The 20,510-nt window shown below is 40.4% G+C and overlaps 2 protein-coding genes across 6 annotated transcripts in view; one reads left to right on the top strand and one right to left on the bottom strand.

The window, feature by feature from the left end:
• chrm5a (cholinergic receptor, muscarinic 5a) overlaps window positions 1-12,406 on the top strand; it is a 35,850-nt gene extending 23,444 nt beyond the window's left edge. Inside the window, exon 2 of one of the 2 annotated variants that reach the window (XM_068214415.2) lies at window positions 5,454-12,406. In XM_068214415.2, coding sequence (XP_068070516.2) covers window positions 5,501-6,973 — 1,473 coding nt within the window. In that variant the 5' untranslated portion in view covers window positions 5,454-5,500 and the 3' untranslated portion in view covers window positions 6,974-12,406. 2 annotated transcript variants of the gene reach the window in all.
• On the bottom strand, window positions 214-20,022 carry zgc:194887. 4 transcript variants are annotated; one of them, XM_073927452.1, is made up of 3 exons: window positions 19,856-20,022; window positions 14,532-15,227; window positions 214-2,282 (listed from the first exon to the last, which is right to left on the bottom strand). In XM_073927452.1, the coding sequence occupies exons 1-2, from the start codon at window positions 20,001-20,003 to the stop codon at window positions 14,533-14,535; spliced, it is 843 nt and encodes a 280-aa protein (XP_073783553.1). In that variant the 5' UTR covers window positions 20,004-20,022; the 3' UTR covers window positions 214-2,282; window position 14,532.
• Between the last annotated feature and the right edge of the window lie 488 nt (window positions 20,023-20,510).

Raw genomic sequence — 20,510 nt, 5'->3', positions numbered from 1 at the left:
ACACATGCATTAGTGTATGAGTGAATGAAAAAATTAGGCTGATGATGTAAAGAGACATGAATAAACAGTATTACAGATGAAATGATGCTGAATGAGGTCATTGTTCACCATTAGTTCATGTTAATTAGCACATTAGTATGTTTAGTTTAACAAAGATTAATGCTGGACAAAGGTGTTGTTCCACTGTTTACCAATGCATTAACTAATACAACCTTGGTGTAAACTAGTTTATTGTAGAAAGGCAGAAGAAAGTTAACATACAGTTATAATTTCTGAAAACCTTTTTAAGGTTCAAGCCTTGGCTGGGTTAGTTGGCGTTTCTGTGTGGAGTTTGCATGTTCTCTCCGCATTTGCGTGAGTTTCCTCCGGGTGCTCCGGTTTCCCCCACAGTCCAAACACATGCAGTACAGGTGAATTGGGTAAACTAAATTGTCTGTTGTGTATGAGTGTAAAAGAGTGTGTGTGGATGTTTCCCAGAGATGGGTTGCAGCTGGAAGGGCATCCGCTGCATAAAACATATGCTGGATAAGTTGGCGGTTCATTCCGCTGTGGCAACCACTGATTAATAAAGGAACAAAGCCGAAAAGAAAATGAATGAATGACACTTTTAAACCCAATGATTGGATTTGTCCATATTTGACGCAATGTTGGGTTACAGCAGCTTAGGGGTGGAGCGGGGGTGTTGGGGTCGGGTGACTTCTAGTTATGAATGAATGAACCTTTTTAACTCTGCAACACTTTAAGATGGGCAAAGCCAGACATAACATTTCCACATACAAAAATACACACACATAGCAACCAGTAGAGGTATTTATTTGCTTGTGCCGATGTTTGGTTTCTTTCCAGAAACTGCATAAGCAGATCTAAAATTGTATGGTAGTCCTTTAGTTTGTACTGTATATACTGTACACTCTCAGAAATAAAGCTACACGAGCTGTCACTGGGGTGGTACCTTTTCAAAAGGGACTCATTAGTACTTGAAGGGTCCATATTGGTACCTCAAAAGTATATATTAGTACCTAAAAAAATTAAGAGGAACACTTTTGTACTATTTTGGTACTAATATGTACCCTTGAGTTATTACTATGGACCATTAAGTACAAATAAGTCTTTATGATATTCTAGTAGATGCTTTATGAGTTTGGTACTGATGTGTCTGTATGTCTGCATTATTTGTCAGTAAGGATGTGTTGGCAGTCAGGATTTAGTTGTTGAATGAATCTCACTTCTGCCCTCTAGAGGATATTCAATCTCTTTACACTGGCACATATTTATTTTGTGGTTTATTTATTGTTTATTTCAAAGCTATTACACATTGAAATTCAATTAAATACTAAGATTATATAAGCTTATGAAACTAAGTATAATAGCTCTGATTTTATGATTTCTGCTCCCATGTGTTTTTTAGTTTTTGTTATTTATGATGCAGATTATGGAATCAATAATAAATAAATGAAGGATTCAATACTAATATCCAGCCAGCTTTAAAAAAAAGACTTTCTTTAGAAGAAAAAATATAATAAGAAACTAAATTTAAACAGCATGTGAGAAATATTTGACAAATAATGACACTTTCACAGGAGGATGGGTAATTTTGCTATCATCTGTAGTCCATATGTTTGCTTTTTATTTATTGATTATTAACCACAGTGATGTATTAAACAGCATTTATTTAGTTTTATTTTTGTATTCATTTTTAGTTTTCTAAAAAGTTCAGTTTTTTTATTTAATTCAAGTTGTATTTCATTTTAATTATTTAATCTGCTTTCATCGTTAACATTGACAACAATTCTACTAAAGGGAGAGTTCACCCAAACATGAAAATTCGTCATCATTTACTCAATAAATACTATTTTTAAAACATACTTGAGTTTCTTTGTTCTGTTGAACACGAGAAGATATTTTGAAGAATGTTGTCACCCATGTACTCCAATAGTATAGTAAAGTCAATGGGTGACACAACTAACTCCACGTTAGCCTCACAGCAAGAAGGTCACTGAATCGAGCCTCGGCTGGGTCAGTTGGCGTTTTTGTGTTCACATGTTCTTCCCTTGTTCGCGTGGGTTTCCTCCGGGTGTTTCAGTTTCCCCCACAAGTCCAAGGTTGTGGTACAGGTGAATTGGGTATGCTAAAATTGTCTGTGGTGTATGTGTGTGTGAATGTGTATGGATGTTACCCAGTTATAGGTTGCAGCTGGAAGGGCATCCGCTGTGTAAAACATATGCTGGATAAGTTGGCGGTTCATTCCGCTGTGGCGACCCCGGATTAATAAAGGGACTAAGCTGAAAAGAAAATGAATGAATGTGTTAACAGAACAAAGAAACTCATGAATGTTTAAGACAACATGCGAGAGATTAAATAATGATGAAATCTGTATAATTATCGCAGGGGTGTCAAACTCAATTCCTGGAGGGCCGAAGTCCTGCACAGTTTAGTTCCGACCCTGCTCCAACACACTTACCTGTAGGTTTCAAACAAGCCTGAAGGACTCAATTAGTTTGATCAGGTGTGTTTAATTAGGGTTGGAATTAAACTGTGCAGAGCTGCAGCCCTTTTGGAACTGAGTTTGACACCTGTGAATTATCAGATGAACTATCCCTTTAAAGGTGCAGAATGTATAAATTGACAATCTAGTGGTTGAACTAGGTATTGCAGTCCAAATTCAAAATATTGGAGAGTGTTTTATTCAACTGGCCCCTCTCAATACCACTTGACACAAATGCCGGTTGCCAGATTGATGTGACAAACAGGAGTGCGCATTCCTAATGATCAAGCCTTACATTGTGAGCTGCTCAGCTAATATTTACATTTTCATAATTTAACCACCTCATGTGTATAACTTTGAATCTGCATCTCATTTCGGAGGCTGCTGCTGTCCTCCAGAGGATGTATTTTCAGATGCATTTGTTGAGAGTCTTCATAACTGAAATGAAATACGCTGCATTCTCAATTCAATTCAATTCAGCTTTATTTGTATAGCGCTTTTACAATGTAGATTGTGTCAAAGCAGCTTCACATAAATGGTCATAGTAACTGGAACAGTGTGGTTCAGGTTTTAGTGTTTAAGTTCAGTTCAGTTCAGTTTAGCTCAGTTCAGTGTGATTTAATCATTACTGAGAGTTCAAACACTGAAGAGCAAATTCATCGATGCGTAGCTCTACCAATCCTGAACCATGCGAGGCAGTGGCGACAGCGGAGAGGGAAAAAAAAACTTCACCTGATGGGAGTGAAGAAAAAAAACCTTGAGAGAACCAGACTCAGTTGGGCACGACCATTTTAATTTCTCCGCTGGCCAAAAGTCTTGTGCAGAAATTCATTCGCCGTGGTTTATGCTGGAAGATGGCCTCAATGAAGACTAGTCTGTCCCTGGAGCGTCGCTGGAATCAGACTCATGTTCTCCACTCCCCACGACCATCAGCGCAGCAGCAGCTCAGGATATGGCCTGGTCCCGAATATGGAATCCTTGGGATCATCACGTCGCTGGTCTTGGATCCAATCAGTGACTCCGCCTAATCTGAGGACCTCGGGATGAGTATCCCCAGGTGAAAATAGAGAATAAAGAGAATAATTAGCGTAGCTGCTGTTCATAGTGTATATAAGCAAGATGTAGAAGTCAGTGTGGAACCCGCTAGGTGATGCACTGAGTGTATGCTTTACTAAACAGATAGGTCTTTAATCTAGTGTTGAACTGGGAGAGTGTGTCTGAGCCTCGGACATTACCAGGAAGGCTATTCCAGAGTGTAGGAGCCATGAAAGAGAAGGCTCGACCTCCTTTACTTGATTTTGCTATTCTAGGTACTACCAGAAGCCCTGAATTTTGAGATCTTAAGGAGCGAGTTGGTTCGTAGCGAGACAGAAGGTTGGTTAGATAAACAGGAGCTAGATTATTTAGAGCTTTATAGGTGAGAAGTAATATTTTAAATTCAATACGAAATTTAACAGGCAGCCAGTGTAAGGAGGATAAAATTGGGGTTATATGATCATATTTTCTAGACCTGGTCAGAACTCTGGCTGCTGCATTTTGTACTAATTGAAGTTTGTTAATAGAGGATGCTGGGCAGCCAGCAAATAGAGCATTACAGTAATCCAGTCTCGAAGTCATAAAAGCATGGACTAGCTTTTCTGCATCTGAGATGGATAGCATATTTCGTAATTTAGCGATATTTCTCAGATGAAAGAAGGCAGTTTTTGTGACATGGGATATATGGTTTTTAAAAGTTAGATTGCTGTCTAATATGACACCCAGATCTTTTATAGTAGAGCTAAAGCTAACTTTGTATCCCTCTAATTGTAAATTGAGTTGCGAGATCTGCTGTGTGCAAGATTTAGGCCCAGTAAGTAATAATTCTGTTTTGTCTGAGTTTAAGAGAAGAAAATTGTTGGTCATCCAGTCTTTGATATCTTTGATACACTCAGTTAGTTTAGAAAGTTCAGACCTCTCGTCAGGTTTAGTGGAAATATATAATTGAGTATCATCTGCATAGCAGTGAAAGCTGATCCCATGTCTTCTAATAATGTCTCCCATAGGTAGCATATAAATTGTAAACAGTAAAGGGCCTAAAACTGATCCTTGAGGCACCCCATACTTTACTGGGCAGATTTGTGAAGGCTGTCCATTAAGATTTACAAACTGGTAGCGGTCAGTTAAGTATGACTTAAACCATTGTAGAGCCTGTCCCTGGACACCTGTAGACTTTAAACGATTTATGAGGATATTGTGGTCAATGGTATCAAATGCCGCACTAAGATCGAGTAAAACTAATAGCGAGACGCACCCTCGGTCAGCAGCTAAGAGTAAATCGTTGGTTATTTTCACTAAGGCGGTTTCTGTACTGTGGTGAGCCCTGAAACCTGACTGAAACACTTCAAAAATATTGTTCGTCTGCAGATAAGAGCATAATTGAGTGGAAACAACTTTTTCTAGTATTTTAGACATAAATGGAAGATTTGAGATAGGCCTATAGTTAGCTAAGTTGTTGGTGTCTAGTTGCGGTTTCTTAATAATAGGCTTAATAACAGCTAGCTTGTAAGAGTTTGGAACATGGCCTATAGATAAAGAAGAGTTGATAATGTTAAGAAGAGGTTCTCCTATAGCAGGTAGCAGCTCTTTCAGTAATTTTGTTGGAATTGAGTCCAGCATACACGTAGCTGGTTTAGAGCTATTTATAATTTTTACTAACTCTTCATGTTCTATTCTCCACCATCTGGCAACCCTGGGAGCTGAAATATAATTGGGTAATCAATCAGTAGATGGAATTAGGCATTTTTAAAGGTGTATAACTGACTTTAGCATTGTTAATGTTTACTTGGCATGTTTCCTAAGTATCTGTAAACACAATATGGTATTTTTCATCTTTAGAAGAGTCAAAAATGTCCATACTGCACCATCTAGAGCTGATGAAAGAGCTGTCCTACTCTGCGCTGCTCTGACGTTTGTTCTTGTGTGTCTCCAGGAGATGGACGTGCTGACCGGATTGTGAACCGACCCACGGGCATCACTATGGGTGTGGAGAACTTGACCCTCCGCGCCAACATCACGGACGTCCAGCTGGTCACGCACAGCCTGTGGGAGGTGATCGCCATCGCCACCGTCTCCGCCATCGTCAGCTTCATCACCATCATCGGAAACATCCTGGTCATGCTGTCCTTCAAGGTCAACAGCCAGCTGAAGACGGTCAACAATTATTATCTGCTGAGTCTGGCCTTCGCTGACCTGATCATCGGCGTTTTCTCCATGAATCTGTACACCTCCTACATCCTCATGGGCTACTGGGCGCTCGGGAGTCTGGCCTGCGATCTGTGGTTGGCTTTGGATTACGTGGCGAGCAATGCATCAGTTATGAACCTTTTAGTAATTAGCTTTGACCGATACTTCTCGATTACGAGACCTCTGACATACCGAGCCAAACGGACGCCGAAGAGAGCGGGGATTATGATTGGTTTGGCTTGGCTTGTTTCTTTTATCTTGTGGGCTCCTCCGATTTTGTGCTGGCAGTATTTTGTTGGTAAAAGAACCGTTCCTGAAAGACAGTGCCAGATTCAGTTTTTCTCCGAGCCTGTGATCACCTTCGGGACGGCGATAGCCGCGTTTTATTTTCCTGTATCCGTCATGACTATTCTTTACTGTCGGATATACAAGGAGACCGAAAGACGCACTAAAGATCTTGCCGAACTTCAAGGCATCAACTCGTCAACAAATTCCAGCGGAGACGCTCAGCCTCAAAAGATACGGTCATGTTTCGGCTGCAAACATGTTAGCAATACATCAAGAACCCAAGCTTTAAGTCACACCAATGCTGCTAAAACTCTGCATGATCAGTTGACCAACTTTAACAGCTACGCCTCCTCCGAGGAGGAAGATCGCTCTGGGAACTTCCAGGAGTCTTGCAGACATCAGGAGAACAAGAGCGAAAGCTACGAGGAAGAGAACTTCTTCCCAACTCCAGTCAAAGCAAGTCCTACGAAGACCAAGAAGTGTGTTTCGTATAAATTCAAACCGAAAGATGTCAGTCCGCTAAAGAACACTAACGGGGACGCAAAACCTGGAGCCTCGTCTTTCTCGTCGGCCGAATCTGTGAACGCCCCTTCCTCATCGTCATCTTCGAAACCAATCGACGGTACGCTGAAATGCCAGATCACGAAGCGTAAACGGATGGTGCTGATCAAGGAGAAGAAGGCGGCGCAGACTCTGAGCGCCATCCTGCTGGCCTTCATCCTCACCTGGACACCGTACAACATCATGGTGCTGATCTCCACCTTCTGCTCCGACTGCATCCCGCTCTCGCTCTGGCATCTGGGTTACTGGCTGTGCTATGTCAACAGCACCGTCAACCCCATGTGCTACGCGCTCTGCAACAAAACCTTCCAGAAGACCTTCCGCATGCTGCTGCTGTGCCAGTGGAGGAAGCAGCGGGCGGAGGAGAAGCTGTACTGGTGTGGGCAGAACCCGGCCGTGGGCAGCAAACTCACATGAGGGACCAGCAAACCCTGCTCTGAGTGACTGGCCAGGATTATCAGGGATTCGAGTCTGCAGCCAGACTTTTTAACCACAGGAGGACGAGCTTCACTGTCAGCAGCAGGTTTTGTACATTCAGACTGCTGTTGAGTGGGACAAAAACGGTGTTTTCACAGGACTGATAGTTGGCCGTAGGATTTCCATCAGTTCAGAGTGTTTTTGGGGTTGACTTTTGTTTCTTTGGTGGGATTGGGGGTTTGTGTACACACTGAAAAATATTGGGTTGTTGCAGGGGCAGAGCTGGAGGTTATGAATCTGGGGCTTAGCCCAAATTTAGTTTGTCACTAACAAACAAAAACAAAGTACAATTGTGGTGTGGTGATGAGACGAGTGTCATCGAGTGTCACGAATCCCACGCTGAGGGATTGACAGGAGGCGTGGATATGCAGAACCACGGTGCGTGATGTAGGCTCACTTTCAAAGAGAAAGCACTTACCACAATGGAACTGTCTCGGCTAAAAACTCGTAAATAAATTTAAAATAGAGATCGAGAAAACCCCCCTGATATTATTTTATTGATTCTGTGGGAAAGCAATGCTGATCCAATTTAAATGTTTTTGCATGTGATGTGGGATGAGAATCAGCACCTCCGAGTTCGAGGCCATGGTGCTCCACCGGAAAAAGGTGGCTTGCCATCTCCAGGTTGGAGGAAAGTCCTTACCCCAGGTGGAGGAGTTTAAGTATCTCGGGGTTTTGTTCACGAGTGAGGGAAGGATGGAGCGTGAGATTGACAGGCGGATTGGTGCAGTGGCAGCAGTAATGCGGTCGCTGTACCGGTCCGTTGTGGTGAAGAAGGAGCTGAGCCAATGACAAGGCTCTTGATTTACCGGTCAGTCTACGTTCCTACTCTCACTATGTTCATGAGCTTTGGGTCATGACCGAAAGGACAAGATCTCTGATACAAGCGGCCGAAATGAGTTTCCTTCGAAGGGTGGCAGGGCGCACTCTTATGAATAGGGTGAGGAGCTCTGACACCCAGGAGGAGCTAGGAGTTGAGCCGCTGCTCCTCCACATCGAGAGAAGTCAGCTGAGGTGGCTCGGGCATCTGTTTTGGATGCCTGCTGGACGCCTACCTAGGGAGGTGTTCCAGGCATGTCCCACTGGGAGGAGGCCTCGGGGTAGACTCAGGACACGCTGGTGGGACTATGTTTCTCGGCTGGCCTGGGAACACCTCAGGATCCCCCCGGAGGAGCTGGAGGAAGTGTCTGGGGAGTGAGAAGTCTGGGGTTCTCTCCTAAGATTCTTGTCCCAGCGACCCGGCCCCGGAAAAGCAGCAGAAGATGAATGAATGAATGAATGAATGAATGATTGATTGATTGATTGATTAAAAACTACATTTTGGCAAAACTAAACAAACCCATAAGATTTAGGGCAGGGATGTTCCAAACTCCATCCTGGAGGGTCGGTGTCCTGCATAGCTTACCTCCAACTTGCTTCAACAAGTATTGATTAGCTGGTTCTGGTGTGTTTAATTAGGGTTTGAACTTAAATATGCAGGACACCGACCCTCATACACAGAGTTTGGACACCCCTGATTTTGTGCTTTTGAAAAAACATTCAAGGCTGAAGCCCTAGAAGTCACCTGACCCCAACACCCCCGCTCCACCCCTGTGTTGTTGTAACCCAACATTGTGTCAAATATGGACAAATCCAATCATTGGGTTTAAAAGTGTCATTCATTCATTTTCTTGTCGGCTTAATCACTTTATTAATCCGGGGTCGCCACAGCGGAATTAACTGCCCTCTTATCCAGCACATTTTTACACAGCGGATGCCCTTCCAGCCGCAACTCATCTCTGGGAAACATCCACACACACTCATTCACACACACACACACACACACATACACTACGGACAATTTAGCCTACCCAATTCTCCTGTACCATGTCTTTGGACTGTGGGGGAAACCGGAGCACTCGGAGGAAACCCACGCAAACACAGGGAGAACATGCAAACTCCACACAGAAACCCCAACTGACCCAGCCAAGGCTCGAACCAGTGACCTTCTTGCTGTGGGGCGACAGCACCACCTACTGCGCCAGTAGTAACTAACAGGTTTGTCCATATTGGGCCCAAAACTGGGTTAAGACAACTTTGCATGTTAATAGTGTAAGGGTTTACACTATTAACATGCATCTAACAGCTAACTTATCAAGCATATGTTTTTATGCAGCGGATGCCCTTCCAGCTGCAACCCATCACTGGGAAACATCCATACCCACACATTCGTACACAACTGTCAATTTTAGCATACCGAATTCACCTGTACCACATATCCTTGGATGAAATTTTAGCACCCAGAGGAAATCCACGTGAACCCGGAGAGAACATGCAAACTCCACACAGAAATGCCAACTGACCCAGCCAAGGCTTGAACCTTTATTTTTTGGATTATGTTTTTGTCTAACCTGATTTCTGGAATTGTTCTTCCCTGGACTCGAACCCAGTCATCATGTTCAGCTCCTCACTGCGTCTCAAGTCCGCCAATGTACACAACGAGCTAACCGGACAAACTGGTTGCAGCAGGAAAGCCCTCCACACGGGGGTAAGCGGTCAGCCGGTAGGCACTAAAAGGCTACATAATTCGTGGTCTCCAGAAACGTCATTTTCAGAATGAGCCTGGTTTGTGAAATTTAGTGGGACATGCAGAAAAAAAAACAGTGTTTCGGCAGGACTGCTGGCTGGTCTTGGGGTTCCATCATTTTTTTTTTTTTTTTGGTGATTTTGTGTTCCTCTTATGGGGTCAGGGAGATTGTGTACACTCTGAAAAAAGCTGGGTTGTTGTAACCCAATGTTGTGTCAAATATGGACAAATCCAAACATTGGGTTAAAATGTGTCATATACATTTTATTTTAAAAATAAATTTGGTTTGTCCATATTTGACCCAAAATTGGATTAAGACAACCCAGCATTTCTTGAGCTCTGGGATTCCCAATGACTCTAATCGTTTTTGGCTTAAGTTTATGGTTCTGTGACGGGATAGTGGTGTCTGCACACTAAAAAAGGTTGAATTATAAAATATGGTGGGTTGTTGTAATCCATGTTGGGTCAAATTTAGACAAACTCCTCCATTTGGGATAAATCAAAAAATATATATTTAAATGGACAAAAATTAGGGATTCCCATCAGTTCAAATACTTTTTGGGTTAAGTTATTGTGATGGGATGGGGGTTCCAGTACACTCCAAAATATGCTGGGTTGTTGTAATCTAACATTGTGTCAAATACAGACAAATCTAACATTGGGTTTAAAAATGTAAAATGTAATTGAACAAATAAATTCAGCGTTGGGTTTGTCCTTATTTCACCCCAACACTCAGTTGAGAAAACCCAACATGGTTCAGAGTATAGGGGTTCCCATGAATTCAAATACTTTTTGGGTTAAGTTTCTGTGTTGGGATGAGGGTTCCTGTGCACTCCAAAATATGCTGTTCACCAACATTAAGTCAAATTTGAACAAACTCAACCATTGAGTTCAAAACTGTCATTTAAATTTAGTATAAAAAAAATCAATATTGGGTTATTTGACCCAACGCTGGATTAAGACAACTCAAAAAACAACCCCTCACCAAAAGTGGCCAACCAGGAGTGTAGAAGTGAAGATCTGCATGAGGCACAGCACTCAGAGATTACTGCGCAAGATTCTCTGTGCAAAAACTGTAAGAATTGTTCTCCCCCACCTGAAGTCTTGATGCCGCAGTAAAGCCCCGCTCATGTGACAGGAGGAAATGTTGGCATTGAACCAGCTTATGTGTTTCTTCTGCAGGCAGGGCCATGTTTTATTTAAAGCACTGATCAGATTCTCCCTTTAATATTTACATTTCAGGAATCTTTGTGTTAACTAAGCTCTAACTCTGTCATAACCCTTGGTTTGGAGCGTAATCTCATTAAAGCAGCAGTGTTTTCAAAGCATTGATCAAATACTGCAGTAAAGTACAGTTAACACAAGTGTTTTTGAACCATACTATAGTTAAGGGTATTATACTGTATATATTATAGTACCTACAGCTGTTAATGAATTCTCCAGCATACTGTAGTACTAACAATAGTGAACTGATAACCTCTAATAACACTGGGGTATACTTTAGCTAACTGTGGTGCATTGTACTGTAATGCACACTATAGATATAGAAGACTACAGCACTAGGTCATTTGTTTGTTTCACAATATTTGTCACCATAGCAACTGTAGAATTACCACAACAGATCAATTACTATAGTTGTTGTTACCATAGCAACTGTAGAATTACCACTAGTGATCGATTACTATAGTTGTGTTACCATAGCAACTGTAGAATCACCACAACAGATCAATTACTATAGTTGTTGTTACCATAGCAACTGTAGAATTACCACTAGTGATCGATTACTATAGTTGTGTTACCATAGCAACTGTAGAATCACCACAACAGATCAATTACTATAGTTGTTGTTACCATAGCAACTGTAGAATTACCACTAGTGATCGATTACTATAGTTGTGTTACCATAGCAACTGTAGAATCACCACAACAGATCAATTACTATAGTTGTTGTTACCATAGCAACTGTAGAATTACCACTAGTGATCGATTACTATGGTTGTGTTACCATAGCAACTGTAGAATCACCGCAACAGATCAATTACTATAGTTGTTGTGTTGCCGTAGCAACTGTAGAATCACAACAGATCGATTACTATAGTTGTCATGTTACCATAGCAACTGTAGAATCACCACAACAGATCAGTTGCTATAGTTGTAGTGTTACCATAGCAACAGATTAATTGAACTGCTTTACTGGTTCAAAAACACTCTAGGATTTACTGTAAATTACTGTAGTATTTTTTTCGTGTGAGATTCGTCTGATGGTGTTTCCTGCTTGTTGAGAACACACTCGTCAGGTTCATGCTCAGAGCTGGTTTTATCCGTGTTTGTGACAGTGTTAAAGGGCTAATGTTGTTCACTTTAAATGCCTTACTGTGCCATTATTAGAGTGTAAATGACAGAAGCAGGCTGTATTTCGCAGTGTGTGTGTGTCTGCGGGAGGTTTAGACGCTGTGATTTCAATCGAAGGCCTCTAAATATTTCATGCTGTCATGTTGGTGTCTCCAGCTGTGCTGTTCTTCAGGAAACAAACCATGTGTTTTCTCTATAGGTGCTTGGAAAATGTGTTTCGATGTGCCGTAAACAATTCCAACAAACACACCGCGAACTCTGTTTATTCAACAAATGTAAACCTGGACTGAAAGCATTGAGTTTGTGTGTGTGTGTGTGTGTGTGTGTGTGTGTGTGTGTGTGTGTGTGTGTGTGTGTGTGTGTGTGATCAGTCTGATGAGTGGACTGAACACTTCAGTATAAATCGACCTGACTTTTAAATGTTCATGGAATAAAATGAAATCCAGATAATTGACCATCATGTGTTGAATTGCTTAATCATTTATATCTGCACTATAATTTTTCAGGGCAAATACTGTACGAACACATTGTGAGTCCACATGAAAAAATACTAGTGTTTGGAATTATACTATAGTAAAACACTCAAATTAATCTATTGTTGTGATTCTACAGTTGCTATGGTAACAACTATAGTAATTAATCTGTCGTGGTGATTCTACAGTTGCTATGGTTACACAATAACTATAGCAGCTGATCTGGTAAGGTGGTGACTCTACAGTTGCTATGGTAATACAACAACTATAATAATTGATCTTTTGTGGTATTCTACAGTTGCTATGGTAACACAACAACTATAGTAACTGATCTGTTGTGATGATTCTACAGTTGCTATGGTAACACAACAACTATAGTAACTGATCTGTTGTGGTGATTCTACAGTTGCTATGGTAACACAACAACTTTAGTAACTGATCTGTTGTGGTGATTCTACAGTTGCTATGGTAATACAACAACTATAGTGACTGATCTGTTTTGGTGGTTGAACAGTTGCTATAATAACAGAAGAACTATAGTAATTGATCTGTTGTGGTGATTCTACAGTTGCTATGGTAACACAACAACAATTCGTGTAGTCCATTAAAATTGTCATATAGTTTTTTTACATTTTCTTTTAATTGTATTGCTATAATTATAACTAAAACTGAATATTGTGTTAACATTTTTATCACAACATTACTGCATTTATATCTTTACAATCAATTAAAAATTACGAAATGTTCAGAATATTCAAATTACACATGAGCCACACACATGCAAACTGATGCACGATACACAGCATTTGTTTTCCATATTTATTTCAAATATATCCCTTTATCAAATGTAGTAGCACATCTAATGAGAATGCTTAGTGTGAATCCCACTAAAACAAATAAAAAAAAAATGAAATCATTAAACGCCACATTTATGAATATTACATATTAACAAAACAGCATAACCCTGAGAAATTTTCAAACTGAATCAATTCATCTGAATAAATAAATATTCACTTTCAGAGGAGAAGTCATTAGCTTTTCTCAACAGAAATCAGCCCAAAGGTGTCTGGGAAACTCAACAAATGTATATAATTGAAGTTTCAGCACACTCAAACAACTAGATCATTGTACAAAAATATTTCTCTGTGCAAACCAGCTCAACGCCAAACCACTGATGTTCATTTGTAAATGCCCATATATCTTAAACATTTATGGAGAAAACCCATAAACAATTCAAATAGTTTCTTAAAGCTTTTGTTCCCTTAATAAAAACTTAATTATAAAACATTTCAAGGTAAATGCTTGTAAAAAATATATATTAAAATTAAGTGAGTTTATGATCAAAATAAGAACAAATTTCTGCAAAAGGGTGAACGATTTGTTTTTTAATATAATAATAATATAATATAATATTAAATTCTTTTATATAGTTAATATAATTGAGACAGAAACAGTCATTTTTGTTTGTTTGTTTGTTTGTTTGTTTGTTTGTTTGTGTGTTTGTTGCATGCTAGATCAGCCTTTAAAAGTCATAGAAGCACCTACACAAAAATACAACAGTAATATATATATATATAGTAAACACTAATGTTTTTGATCCATACTAAAGTAAAGTATTTGATCTGTTGTGGCGATTCTACAGTTGCTATGGTAAAAACAACTACAGTAACTGATCTGTTCTGGCAATTCTACAGTTACCATAGCAACACAACCACAATAGTAATTGATCTTTTGTGGCGATTCTACAGTTTCTATGGTAACACAACGGCTATAGTAATTAATCTGTTGTGGTGATTCCAAAGTTGCTATAGTAACAACGACTATAGTACTTGTCGATTTCTACACAACAGCGATGGTAACACAACAGTCATAGTAATTGATTTGTCATGGCGATTTTGCGGTTGCTATGGTGACATAAGTAATATTATACTACAATACGCCACAGTTTACTGTAGTAAAAACAAAACTAGACTACAGTATATTTTAAGTTGACTCTAGGTATTTTTTACAGTATGATGGAACACACATGAACAGTGAGTACTGTAATGAACACTTTACTATAGTATGCTTCAAAAACACCAGTATAGATGACTGTAGTACTTCACACCTCAGAGCTCGTCTCTGCCACACTCTCCGCTGCGGATGACTTTGAGCTGCTCTGAGGGCTTCACCATCATCCAGGCGTATTTGCACATGCGCTCTTTATTGCAGTCTTTCTGCCAGTAGATGACGTTCCTGCGGTTCAAGTTGGCGCCTGCGCACGCATCGTACCACCAGCCGCCGCCTGCCACGCCCTGGAACTCCAGCCGGGCACAGTTCTGGTAGTAGTTGTCGTTGTCTCTGTCTCTGGTGGTGAAGCGCTGGTTGTCGTGGAGGTAGTTCTCAGTGTCCGCCGTGAGCGCATCCGCTGCGGTGCCCGTGAACAGCCCGAGCCTCAGCCGGTACTGCGCCCGCTCGTCCTCCACCATCACCGGGTCGTACTCGCCGGTTTTGGTCACCGCGTCTCCGTCCACCAGTTTAATGCCGAGTTTGAATCGCTCTGGGCCGCTGGTGAGCTGGTGCAGGTGCTCGTTCCCCAGCCAGTGGTTCCCAGTGAGCGAACCGAAGCCGCGTTTATAGTCGTCCCAGGAGCGGTCAAAGTCCACGCTGCTGTTGACCGTGATGTGCTGCACCACCGTCCAGCCGCCGTCCGCCATGGCGCAGAACACCGCGATGCTTGAGCCACCGGGCCGGATCACATACAGGCCGTCCCGCGCCTCACCGCCCGAGCGCTGCCACAGATCATGACAATCCCGTGGGATCTCTGATACACAAACACACAGAGAGACATGTTCACATGCATGCAAATATATTAGCATGCATGAATTATTAGCCCTCCGGTTAACTGTTATTACTTTACATCTTTTCCCCAATAGGGTGCTGTATGAACACAGACTCTTCATTTTCAGTCAGCAGCTCAAGCGCTTCTGGAGAACTGTCATACAGTTACAAAATCCCAGCATTTAAGATCTGATATCTTAGAAAAAAAACAATGATCATCTCTGAATAAATCAGTCTCCTAATAAAGCCGGCATATCAGCGCGCTGCTACAATGACAACATGTGATCCAATTCGCACTTCTGATTGGTTCTTGGGATATAGCGGTTTTTGGCAGGTGGCGTTTAGCGGCTTTTGCCAACAAACTGTTATTCCTGAATGCGCTGACGCTGTGGTTTACATGGCTAGAAGCAAATCTATTTCTCTTTATGTAGATATTTTTCCACAGTATTTTCAACACAGAGTCAAATGCAGAGAGTTTCAGGGCCTACTCACACTATGCCAGGGGCGTTGCTTGGGTCGAAAGGGATAAGGGGCTTAGCCCCAAAGACCCCCCCGCCCCCCACCCCCTAAAAAAAAAACCCAGTTTCACAAGTTGATCTATTGTAATCTTAATAATAGGATTAGAGATAGTTTAATGATAAATAAATGGTTTTTGAGTTGACAGTCTATAACAATAAATTGTGAAGCTTTGTGACTTGTAACACCAAAAAGAAAAAAAAATTAAAAATTACCCACTTCTTATTTACTATTCTGTTATGAGCCATATCATGCCCCTTGAGCCTATATCTCCTCTCCTGATTTGCAGTTTCTTTTTGTTTTTTGAAAATTAAAATTTCTGCATGTCTTCATATCTGAAAATATAATTTTTTTTATAGACCAAGTTGTTATCCAATGTGATACAAAGCTACACACATGTTTATTTGGACAGAGTGATTAACTGAGGTGTAGTGTTGTCAAGATACTGGAATTTCTAAATTCAATACCTCGCAAAATATTGATATTCAATGGGCTTTTTAAAAAAACAATTGTATCAAAAATAGTACAAAAAAATAAAGATTTAAATGCTAAAAATGTGTTTACTTCAAATTTCTTTAGAGGGAGATTTTTAGTTTTCCTCAAAATAGGTTGATGTGGGCATTGTAGCACTTTGAATGCATGTAATGCCTGTTTCATTCACACTTGAGCAGAAATTCCATATATGCCTCACAAAAGTTGTAGAATATTCCAGGAAAACCCAAATATTATGGATGAAGGAATCCAGCTATTGCTGGAGTTGAATGAAAATAAGATCTGAATATACATAAAAAAGGCTTAAACTGATCATTTACACGACTGTGACAATAAATGTAGTTGAAGTCAGAATTATTTGCCCCCCTTTTAATTATTTTTTCCTATTTTAAATATTTTCAAAATGATGTTTAACAGAGCAAGGACATTTTCACAGTATGTCTGATAATATTTGTTCTTCTGGAGAAAGTCTTATTTGTTTTATTTAGGCTAGAATAAAAGCAGTCTTACATTTTTTAAAAACCATTTAAGGGTCAAAATAATTAGCCCCTTTAAGCTATATTTTTTTCCGATCATCAGCATAAAAAACTATCGTTATACAATGACTTGCCAAATTACCCTAACCTGCCTTTAAATGTCACTTTAAGCTGTATAGAAGTTTCTTTAAAAATGTCTTGTCAAGTATTACTTACTGTCATCATGGCAAAGAGAAAATAAATCAGTTATTAGAGATGAGTTATTAACACTGTTATGTTTAGAAATGTGTTAAAAAAATAATCAGGGGGCCCGGGGGCATTAGGAATTTTCATAAGAAAGTCGATTTATAATCCGCTGCTAACTGACATAGCATGTTACTGTAGAATATAGCCATAAAATAATATGCTAAATACATGAACTCACTGTGATTTAACTATTACAGAAACAAATGTGACTGGCTATATCATATCTAGATAAAGATGTCTAGATATATATATATATAAATATCTGACTGCACGTCCCCGCATCCCTAAGGACTGTTTGGCGAAATATTTGATGACATATCAAATGACTGAAACGATATAACTAGAGCAATCTCCACTGTGCTGCTGAGTGAGAGAGCGCTTCTCACTGAACAGCGCAGCAGCGATGACGTAAGCGTGCCCAGGCCCGATTGTAGTGTGAGTGCGGGCCATCGGGGGAGACGGGAGGGGGGACAAGCATGCTTTGGCCCGGTTCGAGGCAACTGTACCTAGTGTGAGTATGGCCTCAGCGTTCACTTGCTGCTCACAATAGTACCTGGATGCAGCCTTGATGATGCAAGCTGAGACTGCATATCTCAGAGATGCAATATCAGACTCAGTGCACTCAATGGAGTGAGTGACGTTACCGTGAGGGGTGGGGTTAGGTGAACCCATTAAAAAGCATGCAGCTCAGATTGCACTGCACCAGGTCTGCACCCAGACCCCTCTCGCTGCTTGCGTCTTTCATCTTATTTTACGCTTAAACAACTAAGTGCATGCTTAAATCCATTTAACTGATTGTATTTTAATTACATTACAACATCAATGCTGTAAAAGAAAGCTTGTGAAAACTTTCACCAGAAGTTTATTGCTGGCTGAAAAACACTAGCTGTGCATTTAGTATACTTATGTTTAACGGAGAGATTTTTTTTCAACACATTTCTAAATGGAATAGTTTTATTAACTAAATCTAAATGCATCAAGTTTATATTTATGTACACAAGTTTTATGTGTGTTGTTTTGTACATCCAATAATTTAGATGAACAGTTGAAAGCAGACGTTTCCATGCACTGTATTAAAAGGTCCATAACCATTTTCAACACAGTCAGATTTTAATGTGACTAAACTGTTTCTCTTTTAGGTAAGTGAGGATGATCACGTGTGTTTCTGTTCTGCTTAACAGCAGAATAATGAGAGAGATATCGTTTGAGAAATTGTTCTAACTCTTCTTGAAAGTCAAGTTTACACACAATAAGATTATTCTGCCTCTGATAAAGCTCAGATGATGATGTCAGGGTTTTGGAGGTTTCTGATTGGCTGATTGACAACATTTGAGTTAATGTGAGGCACAACTGTAGAATAGTATTGAAGGAAAAGCTCAAACACACTGCTTCCTTGTGTGACAACATGAGAAAATCAACAAGCCAGAATCAACAACAAAGCCAGATTACCATTAGCTGAATTACACTGCAGACTGATGTGTGGAGACATGTCCTGTGCTCTGATGGAGCTAAGATTGAACTGTTTGGCCATAATGAGCAGTGTTACATCTGGAGGACAAAGGGGAAAGCGCACAAGCCTAGAACACCATCCCAACTGTGCAGTATGGGGGCGGCAGCATCATGTTGTGGGGCTGTTTTGCTGCAGGAGGGACTGGTCCACTTCACAGCATAGATGGCATCATGAAGACAGAACATGATGGAGAAATACTGAAGCAACATCTCAAGACATCAGCCAGGACATTACAACTTGGCCACATATGGCTCTTCCAGACAGACCATGACCCTGAGCACACTGCCAAATTAGTTCAAATGTGCTTTAAGGACAACAGAGTGAATGTTTTGGAGTGGCCATCACAAAGCCCTGATCTCAATCCTATTGAGAATGTGTGGGCAGAGCTGAAAAAGCTTGTGCGAGCAAGAAATCTGACTCAGTTACAGCAATTCTGTCAGGAGGAATGGGCCAAAACTCCTGCAAACTATTGTGAGAAGCTTGTGGAAGGAGACCCAAAACATTTGACCAAAGTTATACAGTTTAAAAGCAAAGCTGAAAAATACCAAGGAAATGTGTGTAAACTTTTGACTGTCTAGAAATTAATAAGAAATTCTCTCATTATTCTGGCATTTAGCAAATGTAAATCATTCAGGTAATCCTGACAGAGCTTATAGAGTAAACGTTTAGTATCATTTACCATCAGACATTTTTTTTAAATGGTTATGTTCCTTTTTAAAGTGTATGTACACTTCTGCTTTCAACTGTATATGTGAGTAATTTATAGGTGTATATGCACGTGTTTTATGTATGTGTTGATCAGCAAAGTTTCATTTAAATCCTACCTCATACTATACACATACACATGCATGCATACACACACTCACACGAGCATAATACTGAAATGATATTGTTCTGCAGAAACATGTCTGTCCTGATAATCCCTCATCATTAGGTGTAACCTCTAGTGTGTTGTGTGTGTTAATCTGATACGATTAGTCTTTATCAGATCTAGTTCATCAGGTGTTTATGGACACACCCTAAATCCTGCTTGACCTTTGACCTCTCGTCTGGTGGGTCAAATGTCAGAGTGTTTTAGTAGCGAAAAGCTAAAAACCATGTCAAAATTAAGTGAGTTTTTCCTTTAAAAAAGCTAAAAAAGTAAAATATACTTGTTTTTTAATTTAAAATAAGATTATTCTGCTTCCCCCATTGGCAGATTAATTTTGTTTCAGTGAAAATCTCAGTAATGTTGACTCATTATTTCTGAAAACAACACAATATTTTCGCTTGTCTCAAAAATCCTTCTTGATTTTAGAGTTTTTAGATATGTGAACTAGAAACAAGACAAAAACAGTGTGAACGCATGCATGAATGAATGAATGATCTGACCTTTCTGTCCGAGGTTCAGGATGAGCTTGTGTTCATCCGGATGGAGCAGATGGAGGTTTTCAACAGGAGACGCTTCAGTCTGAACACACAAAAGCAGAAAAACAGCACACCACAACACAAGCATCCTCAGACGGAGAGAGAAACCCATCAGAATGCAGAAATCATCTGTCTGTGTGTGAGTGTGTGTGTGTTTATGTGTGCACCCAGACTGCACCGGGCCTCTATCAGCTCTGGACTTCAGCCCTTTATCTGGACTCTACTGTACGCCAGGATCCTTCGCTTTATCTGATTCATGACCTGATTACCTGCCGGACCTTGACCTCCTGGTCACAGCAATCAGACGTGAGTTTCTGTTTTAAATGTGCTGATAGGTTCAGAAATATACAGAAAATATTAAATACATGTAGCAGAAATTCTGATGAGGCTAGTTCTACTGGGGGATGCTAAAGAGATGCGTGTTTATCAGATTGTGATTTTAATCCCGTCTGAGTTTGTGGGTCTCGTTGTAATGGTGTATGTTTTTGGTATTTATAAGCACACTTTCTCACAAAACCATTCTGCCTAATTCACAACACATTTGTTATACTTTATTGTCCATTCATTTTTCTTCTGCTTAGTGCCTTATTTATCAGGGGTCGCCACAGCGGCATGAACC

This window comes from Danio rerio, chromosome 17, assembly GCF_049306965.1.
Source record: "Danio rerio strain Tuebingen ecotype United States chromosome 17, GRCz12tu, whole genome shotgun sequence".
Lineage (NCBI taxonomy): Eukaryota > Metazoa > Chordata > Actinopteri > Cypriniformes > Danionidae > Danio > Danio rerio.
This window is presented reverse-complemented; position numbering and strand designations above follow the sequence as displayed.

What these genes read in the sequence shown, in the direction of transcription:
- zgc:194887 (XM_073927452.1), bottom strand. Translation starts at nt 20,003, where the DNA reads ATGGGTTTCTCTCTCCGTCTGAGGATGCTTGTGTTGTGGTGTGCTGTT. An exon ending in CCTGAACCTCGGACAGAAAG is followed by an intron (nt 15,228 to 19,855) that starts GTCAGATCATTC and finishes TTTGTGTATCAG; the next exon opens with AGATCCCACGGGATTGTCAT.